Source organism: Rhinopithecus bieti, unplaced genomic scaffold (assembly GCF_001698545.2).
Source record: "Rhinopithecus bieti isolate Rb0 unplaced genomic scaffold, ASM169854v2 scaffold_11488, whole genome shotgun sequence".
NCBI lineage: Eukaryota > Metazoa > Chordata > Mammalia > Primates > Cercopithecidae > Rhinopithecus > Rhinopithecus bieti.
Window position 1 is genome coordinate 69,314 of NW_016806879.1, and position 9,563 is coordinate 78,876.

The window sequence follows — 9,563 nt, forward strand, 5'->3', positions numbered from 1 at the left end:
CTACTAAAAAATACAAAAAATTAACCGGGCATGATGGCGGGCGCCTGTAGTCCCAGCTTCTCGGGAGGCTGAGGCAGGAGAATGATGTGAACCCAGTAGGCGGAGCTTGCAATGAGCCGAGATCGCACCACTGTACTCCAGCCTGGGCGACAGAGTGAGACTCCATCTCAAAAAAAAACAACGAAAAACAAAATTAGCCAGACGTGCTGGCACATGCCTGTAATCCCAGCTACTCAGGAGGCTGAGGCAGGAGAATCGCTTGAACCTGGGAGGCGGAGGGTGTGGTGAGCTGAGATCATGCCATGGGACTCCAGCCTGGGCAACAAGAGCGAATCTCCATCTCAAAAAAAAAAAAAAACAAGTTCATAGAATTTACAAGTTCAAATTTGCGCCCCAACTTGGACCCACTCGCTCACCTTCATCAGTTGCGGATCATCCCCTAGCACAGCACGAGTCACCTGGTGATAGTACTTGAGAAGGTCATCCGTCAGTGAAGACACAGCACTGGGCACTGCCAGAGGACAGGCAGGAAGCAGTGACAGGTGGAGAGCTGGCCCTCTCCCGGCCTTTCCAGCCTCCTCCTGCTCAACCACCACTCCCACACACATCCACGAGAAGCCTTTCAGTCAGGACAACCAGGGCAAGAGACTCCCACTGCTCTTAGGGTCTGCTCAGCCCTGACCATCTAGGCTCCACACATCTCTGTGCTCTGTCCTGTCTTCCACCCACCCACTGCCGGACAGACTCCTGAGAGCTTCAGGCTCTGTGAAGGTCTGCTCAGCATACCCTGGGGGTGCAACACCGCCCCAGCATGCTGCCCAGACTTCCGTCTTAGCATCCAACACGCTGCATCATGACTGCTTACAGGGCTGGGCTCCCATCTCCAACTCTGAGCCCTCTATGCAGAGCCCAGTGCCCACTCAGACCACGGCACAAGGCAGGCATGGGTAAACACATGTTAGATGCAGACTCGGGGGCACACAGGCACCACCCTCACAACCTCGGAGGCATACAGGCACCACCCACACAACCTAAGGGAGAAAATTCATCCCAAGGGCCTGTTTCCTGCATCACCCCTTACCCGATCCTTGAGGTGCCAGGTTCCCTTTGCCATCCAGGTAGGAGACGTGAACTAGAAGCAGTGTAGACAGATGTGTCAGCCTGGCGTTCTGCCCCTAGGAGTACTGCCTACCCTTCCAAGTTCTGCCTCTTCCACCAGCCAGCCCATCACCACTTCTCTTCACGGCCCAACTCCCATCCCCAACCCACGCAGGACCCCAGCAGCCACCTCTGACAGCTGTCTCGGCACAGCCTTTGGGGATGTTGGTAGCCAGGGCCAGCTCCACCAGGTTCACCTCTCGATCCTCAGGAAAGTAGAGTTCACCCTCCCTGGCGGGGCGCATGGGCAATGCCTCCTGGGATCCGTAACCACATACAGCCTGAGGAAAAAGGGAATTGGAGAGCAGCCTGAATCCAGGGACGGAGCAGGCATCAGGATCCAGGATGAGGCTCCACTGACCAGGGCAGACAGCCCATGTTTGAGGGAAGTCCAGAAGTCCCAAGAAAAGTGGTAGAAGCGTGGGGCTCAGAGCCACCACTGGGGACTTGCCTGGAGCATCCTGGGCTCCTTGGGTCAAGGGAGAGAACATGGTCGCTCCTCCCATAACTGGAACGGTCCTGAGCCCCACACCAAGCAGGTCCTCCTTATTCACACTCACTCACTTTGAAAACTCACTAATGTCTTCTAAACATGGCCTTCCTCTCTCATCTCACTGCTCCAGAAAAACCACACCATGGCCGGGCGTGGTGACTCACGCCTGTAATCCCAGCACTTTGGCAGGCCGAGGCGGGTGGATCACGAGGTTAGGAGATCGAGACCATCCTGGCTAACACGGTGAAATCCTGTCTCTACTAAAAATACAAAAAGTTAGCCGGGCATTGTGGTGCGCGCCTGTAGTCCCAGCTACTCGGAGGCTGAGGCAGGAGAATGGCATGAACCCGGGAGGCGGAGCTTGCAGAGAGCCAAGATCGCGCCATTGCACTCCAGCCTGGGCAACAAAGCGAGACTCTTGTCTCAAAAAAAAAAAAAAAAAACCCACACCATGAGGCCCTAACACTTAGCCTGAATGCCTTCTTTTTCTCTTGGCCTAGTTTAAGCCAAGCTCAAGTTCTTCACCACCCTTTAAGGCCCAGCTCTAGTCCCACCTCCTCCAAAAAGCTTCCTCTAACCTCTGGGCCCCCAGTGGCCTCCTCTCCCTCTTTTCTGAACATGTAGCCCAGGTGGGCTGGGCCTAGCACCTGGTCTGCTGTTGCTATCAGTGTCTTGCTTCTCTTATGTGCGCGTTTGGTCTTTTTTTCTTTTTTTGTTTTGAGAGAGAGTTTCGCTCTTTCACCCAGGCTGGAATGCAGTGGCATGATCTTGGCTCACTGCAACCTCCGCCTTCCAGTTTTAAGCGATTCTCCTGCTTCAGCCTCCCAAGTAGTCAGGATTACAGGCGCCCGCAACCACACCCAGCTAATTTTTGTGTTTTTTTGTTTTTTTGACACGGAGTCCTGCTCTGTCACCCAGGCTGGAGTGCAGTGGCGCAATTGCGGATCACTGCAACCTCTGCCTCCCAGGTTCAAGCGATTCTCCTACCTCAGCATCCTGAGTAGCTGGGGTTGGTTACAGGCACCCACTGCCACAGCCAGCTAATTTTTGTATTTTTGGTAGAAATGGGGTTTCACCACGTTGGTCAGGTTGGTCTCAAACTCCTGACCTCGTGATCTGCCCGCCTCGGCCTCCCAAAGTGCTGGGATTTTAGGTGTGAGCCCCTGAGCCCGGCCTTTTTTTTTTTTCTTTTTTAGAGACAGGGCCTTGCTCTGTTGCCCAGGCTGGAGTGCAATCTCAGCTCACCACAACCTCTGCCTCCTGGGTTCAAGCAATTATCATGCCTCAGTTTCCTGACTAACTGGGATTGCAGGCATGCACCACCAGGCCCAGCCAATTTTTGTATTTTTAGTAAAGAAAGAGTTTCGCCAAGTTGGCCAGGCTGGTCTTGAAGTCCTGGCCTCAAGTGATCTGCCCACCTCGGCCTCCCAAAGTGCTGGGATTATAGGCATGAGCCACCACGCCTGGCAGCATTTGGCCTTCATGTCTCGCCACACTGATAGCCCTGAACTGGACATGGAAGTGGCCTCATGCCACCTGAGCCCTCTGTGGCCTGCACCCCACTCACCTCCACGCTGCTCCATCTGAGGGCCCTGTTGAAGTCCTCAACCGTCAGCTTCCGGCGTTTGGTGTGCTTCATGAACTGAGAGCTATTCTGGAAGGGAGGGAACAGAAGCCACAGTCAAAGGATGTGGAGCAGGGAGCGTGGGAAACCCCAAATGAAGTGGGCCAGACTGGAGAGAAGGCAAACAGGAGACCACGCTTAGCGATCAGAAGCACAGATTCCGGCCGGGCACAGTGGCTCACGCCTGTAATCCCAGCACTTTGGGAGGTAGAGGTGGGCAGATCATGTGAGGTCACGAGTTCGAGACCAGCCTGACCAACATAGTGAAACCCCGTCTCTAATAAAAGCACAAAAATTAGCCGGGTGTGGTGGTGGGCGCCTGTAATCCCAGCCACTCAGGAGGCTGAGGCAGGAGAATCGCTTGAACTCGTGAGGCGGAGGTTGCAGTGAGCCGAGATCGTGCCATTGCACTCCAGCCTGAGGCACAAGAGTGAGACTTTGTCTCAAAAAAAAAAAAAAAAAGCCTAGATTCCGTCTCTGTTCTTGTACAAAAACACCCCCTAGGTGTCACATCTTCTGTCAACACCTCAGTTTCTCACATGTAGAATGTGAGTATGTACCCGCTCTGCCTGCCCAGCAGGGCTGTTGTGAGGAGCACATGGGAAGATGCCTGGCAAGCGCTTTGTCTGCTGGAAGCCCAGACAGCTACAAGTAGAGCTCTGTAAAGGCGTGGACCGTCTCTGTTGTATGGAGCAGGCACCCAGTGTACACTTGAGTGAATCAATGAGGGTAGAGGTTAGTAAAAAGGCAGGAACAAGGACAGTTGGAGGTATCAGGGGGTGAGGGGAGTGTACCTGAGTGGCCTCTCTCAGACGATAGCACACGTCCTCCGCGAGCAGTGCCGCCACCTCATCGCTCAGCTCCAGGCCCGTGCTCTCCGCCATGAGCCGGACAGACTCCCGAGGGATCTCCACAAATCGCCGCTCTTCTCGCTCCGACATGGCCCCAGTGGAGCTGGGAGTGGAGAAGGAAGATTGGAAAAGCTGCCTCAGTCTCCTGGAGAGCTCAGGAGTGTGACCCAAGGCCCTCCACACCAGCCTTGCTGCTCGTGCTCTGGAGTTTCTGAACAAGGAGCTCTGAGTACCCAGACGAGGAAACTGAGGCTCAGAGAAGGAAAGAGACTGGCTAGTGGGACAAGAACAGTGAAGCTAGAGGAAGTCCAGGCGTTGGGGTTCACAGAACTAGGTCCCATTCCTGCCCTGTCCCCTTCTATGTGAATTTGGCCAAGGCCTCTATCAGTCTGAGCCCTTGTGTCCTAAATTATAAAACAGGCATTAATTGTAAAATCATCCCTGCCCTCTCCAGCTCACAGGGTTGCTATGAAATGAGACGATCGATATGGTTTGGCTGTGTCCCCACACAGATCTCACCTTGAATTGTAATAATCCCCACGTGTCAAGGGCGGGACCAGGTGGAGATCACTGAATCAAGGGGCTAGTTTCCCCCATGCTGTTCTCCTGACAGTGAGTGAGTTCTCAAAAGATCTCACGGTTTGATAAGGGGCTTTCCCCCTTTTGCTCGATACTTCTCCATGCCGAGACCACGTGAAGAAAGACATGTTGGCTTCCTCTTCCACCATGATTGTAAGTTTCCTGAGGCCTCCCTAGCACTGTGAGTCAATTAAACCTCTTTCCTTTATACACTACCCAGTCTTTTTTTTTTTTTTTTTTTGAGTCTCGCTGTGTCGCTCAGGCTGGGGTGCAGTGGCATGATCTCGGCTCACTGCAACCTCTGCCTCAAAGGTTCAAGCAATTCTCTGCCTCAGCCTCCCAAGTAGCTGGGATTACAGGCACCCGCCACCACGCCTGGCCAGCTAATTTTTGTTATTTATTATTTTTTTTTTGAGACAGAGTTTCGTTCTTGTTTGCCCCCAACTCTCCTCCCTCAGCCTCCCAAGTAGCTGGGATTATAGGCACGTGCTACCAGGCCCAGCTAATTTTTGTATTTTTAGTAGAGACAGGGTTTTGCCATGTTGGCGAGGCTGGATAGTAGCTGGGCTTTCTGCCTATGTGTTTGGTCTTCCTCAGTTTGGCTGCAAGGCCTAAATGCAGGAACCTGTATTTTCACAGGACATGGCACAATAAGGACCCGACAAAAACAGAAGCTGATGACTCACTCTAACAACGCACACCACAATGAGAAGGTAGGTTCACATGCGCCAAAGTGAGGCATCAACACCTCAGACAGGAAGCCCCAGATCCACGATGACCCACCCAGCCACTGCCCCCACTACTCCTCTGGCAGGGATCAATAGGTCACCAGTGATGTCCAGGTCCCTACATCCAAGGGCAGCTATGTGGCTTCTGCGCAGCACTCCTCCCAATGGCTCCCCATTGTCTTTGAAATAAAGAACAAATTTGAACAACGGCTCTGGAAGCTCTGCATGTGCTGCCTACTTCTGCAACACCTCTTACCTCTTACTTTCTTGTGTTCTGCATTCCCACCTGTGGCCTCCTTTCATTTCCTTAAATACACCTATTTCCGGACCTTTGAACGCTGTTTTCTCCACTTGGAACTCTCTCCTCCCTGTCCTCCACCCCTAATCCCTTTGTCTCGTGAACTGCTACTCACTCCTTCAGATTTCAGTTCAAATGTCACTTGCTCAGGGATGTCTTCCTAGATCCCCCAATGTCCTTGCACGCTGCCTTCAAACCAGTTATAAGAATTTGTAGCCGGGCCCGGTGGCTCACGCCTCTAATCCCAGCACTTTCGGAGACCAAGGTGGGCCTGCGCCACCACGCCCGGCTAATTTTTGTATTTTTAGTAGAGACAGAGTCTCGCCATGGTAGCCAAGCTAGTCCGGAACTCCTGACTTCATGTGATCAGCCCACCTCGGCCTCCAAAGTGCTGGGATTACAGGCGTGAGAACACGGAGCCTGGCCCGACGAGCTTTTTTTTTTTTTTGGAGACGGAGTCTCGCTCTGTCACCCAGGCTGGAGTACAGTGTGGCGTGATCTCGGCTCACTACAACCTCCACCTCCCTGGTTCAAGCAGTTCTCCTGCCTCAGCCTCCCCAGTAGCTAGGACTACAGGCATACGCCGCCACGCCGGGCTAATTTTTTTTTTTTTTTTTGAGACAGAGTCTCGCTCTGTCACCCAGGCTGGAGTGCAGTGGCCAGATCTCAGCTCACTGCAAGCTCCGCCTCCCGGGTTCACGCCATTCTCCTGCCTCAGCCTCCCAAGTAGCTGGGACTACAGGCGCCCGCCAACGCGCCCGGCTAGTTTTTTGTATTTTTTAGTAGAGACGAGATTTCACCAGGTTAGCCAGGATGGTCTCGATCTCCTGACCTCGTGATCCGCCCGCCTCGGCCTCCCAAAGTGCTGGGATTACAGGCTTGAGCCACCGCGCCCGGCCGCCGGGCTAATTTTTTGTATTTTAGTAGAGACAGTGTTTCACTGTGTTGCCCAGGCTGGCCTCGAATTCCTGAGCTCAGGCAATCCGCCTGCCTCGGCCTCCCAAAGTGCTAGGATTACAGGCGTGAGCCACCGCGCCGGGCCACGAATAGCACTGTACTATGCCTGAGACATAGCTAAGTGCTTTATATGATTACTTCACTATATCCTCAATAATAAGATATTATTATGTATTTCGTCTATTTCACAGGCAAGGAAATAAAAACTCAGAGGTTAAATGTTCCATTACTTCTCCAAGATCACGAAGTAAGCACTGAGTAAGCAGGGAGGGGGAGCAGGAACTCAATCCCTTGCTCCTAATCATTACTCTATGCCGCTTCAGGAGCCGCCAGCTGTGTGGGGAACAAGGCCTGAATCACAGCCCAAAGACATGGGTTGGAGACCCACCCCTCGGTGACCCGAGACCCGCCAATAGATCACTGTGAAGCTACAGTTTCCCCATCTGTAAAATGGGAGTATTTAGTCCACCGGCGCGAAAGGCGCGGAGGCAGTTTCCTATTATATGCCAGTACACGAAGTCTAGATTGTGACCAAAGTCTCCCGCTCTTCAGCCACCTCTCCTCCGCATCCTCAGCCACTAGTCAAACTGGCGAAGAGACGTGGGAACTGACCTCCGCGGGCCGGGCCTCGGCGACGCGCATCCTCCCACCCGGCCTCGCCCAGCCCAGATCGGGAGAGGGGGCTGCGGGGGGAGGAGGTCAGGGGTCACTGAACTTGGGTCACGTGGTCAGCCAAGGGGGCGGGACCCCACGGAGCGGGCTCCAAGGCCGGTGAGTAAGCGGTCGGCGGCGGGAATGGGGAGTCCTTGGACCAGAGCAGGGCCTGCTCACCTGAAGACCCCAGCGAGGTGAACGCTGCTACGGAGACGACGGCGGCGGGGGCGGCGGCGGCGGCGCCGCCCACTCACCAGCTCACTAATTCCCTCTCTGGGGGCCGCGGCCCCGCCCTCCAGAAGTACAGCCAATCGGCGGGCGCCTTGGAAAGTTTCCGGCCTCCAGGAGGCTTCCTGGCTCCTGATTGGCTAGTGTGAACAGACTGTAGAGACCGGCGGTCACGAGACGCTGAAGATTCGCGCTTCTTAAAGCAACCTCTCTTGCTACGTTTGCGAGTAGGTGTGTATTATGTTTTGACACACGTTTAATAAGCATATTTTATTTTTTTACTCACTCCAATAGTCACGAGGAAATAAACAGTCTCAAGGACAGCGTCTTCATTTTCTTTGTCTTGTTTGTTCCCAAGTTTCTGAGCACCTGCATTTTCGGGGCTGCAGCAAAGCTTTAGATTTTGATGTCTGGCTTAGTTTTCCTGCCCAGCCTACCTCCCCAGCATCACATACCACTTCCCCTTCCTGGAGGGATAGATGGGGCTCTCGGTAGGTGCTCTCTGCAAACAGAGGGGACTTCTTTTAAAGTTTTTTTTGTTTTTTTTTTTTAATCAGTGTTGACCAGGTTGGCCTCGAACGTGTAGCCTCGCCTCCCCGCGTGCCAGGGCAACCGGCCTGAGCCAGCGCGGCTCCCAGCAGAGGGGACTTCTGACCGGGCGGAACATCCCGCGCAAGCTTCGGACTCCAGGGTTCCGCTCCTTCTGCACCTACTTCGTATTCTGCCCAAGTCTGTGAACCAAATACAAGCCCTGGCCTGCCTTGCCTTGCATGACCGTTGGATACGCACTCTGACGGCTCTCTTTCTCCAACTCCCACTGCGTTAGCAGCTACTTGGACAGTTCTCAATTGATCAGCAGTGGGCTTAGTGAGTAAAGGATGGTATTTGGAGTCAGACCGAGCTGGGTTAAAATTCTGACACTGCCTTTGGGCAAATTACCTTATATGGGGTAATAATGCGCACTTCACACGGTTGTTGTAAATTAATGTCTGAGAGTCTCTGGCAGAGTTGGAGGTTAAACGTTCTTTCCTGGCCGGGCGCGGTGGCTCACGCCTGTAATCCCAACACTTTGGGAGTCCGAGGCGGGCGGATCACCTGAGGTTGGGAGTTCGAGACCAGCCTGATCAACATGGAGAAAAACCATCTCTACTAAAAATACAAAATTAGCTGGATGTGGTGGCACACACCTGTAATCCCAGCTACTCGGGAGGCTGAGGCAGGAGAATCGCTTGAACCCGAGAGGCGGAGGTTGTGGTGAGCCAAGATCGCACTACTGCACTCCAGCCTGGGCAACAAGAGTAAAACTAAGTCTCAAAAAAAAAAAAAGAAAAAAGAAAAAGAAACTTTCTTTCCCTCATACGTCACAAGGCATACAGTAAATTCCTTTAGGTTCACCCAAGATGGGGTAGTTCGCACTGGGTGAACTACGGGAGCATAAGGGAGCACGAATGTACACATTCTCTCTCTTCCCCTCTCTCAGGGCTAGATGGTGCTGCCGCTAGAAAAATCCTCTGGGAACAGAGCTGGCAAAGCCAGATGGATGCGACTGTGGTTGTCATGGCAACCCCACCAAAGGAGACTGTGACCCTGCTGAGTCTCTTCCAGTTATATTCAGAACCATATTAGAAGTGGTTTAGGACGGGCTCGGTGGCTCAAGCCTGTAATCCCAGCACTTTGGGAGGCCGAGACGGGCGGATCACGAGGTCAGGAGATCGAGACCATCCTGGCTAACACGGTGAAACCCCGTCTCTACTAAAAAAAATAAAAAAAACGGCCGGGCGCAGTGGCTCAAGCCTGTAATCCCAGCACTTTGGGAGGTCGAGACGGGCGGGCGGATCACGAGGTCAGGAGTTCGAGACCATCCTGGCGAACATGGTGAAAACCCGTCTCTACTAAAAAATACAAAAAAAGGCCGGGCACGGTGGCTCAAGCCTGTAATCCCAGCACTTTGGGAGGCCAAGACGGGCGGATCACGAGGTCAGGAGATCGAGAC

At 53.5% G+C, this 9,563-nt stretch overlaps 1 protein-coding gene across 3 annotated transcripts in view; it reads right to left on the reverse strand.

Annotated features, from left to right (window-relative positions):
* TAF6L (TATA-box binding protein associated factor 6 like) overlaps window positions 1–7,750 on the reverse strand; it is a 20,767-nt gene extending 13,017 nt beyond the window's left edge. For 2 of the 3 annotated variants that reach the window (XM_017878335.1, XM_017878336.1), the window contains exons 1-6: window positions 7,520–7,750; window positions 4,070–4,229; window positions 3,219–3,305; window positions 1,289–1,439; window positions 1,082–1,132; window positions 417–511 (exon numbers count right to left, since the gene is read on the reverse strand). In XM_017878335.1, the coding sequence (XP_017733824.1) occupies window positions 417–511; window positions 1,082–1,132; window positions 1,289–1,439; window positions 3,219–3,305; window positions 4,070–4,216 (531 nt within the window). In that variant the 5' untranslated portion in view covers window positions 4,217–4,229; window positions 7,520–7,750. Of the gene's footprint in view, window positions 1–416; window positions 512–1,081; window positions 1,133–1,288; window positions 1,440–3,218; window positions 3,306–4,069; window positions 4,230–7,300; window positions 7,397–7,519 lie in introns of those variants that run through there. The other variant, XM_017878337.1, reaches the window with a different exon arrangement.
* Between the last annotated feature and the right edge of the window lie 1,813 nt (window positions 7,751–9,563).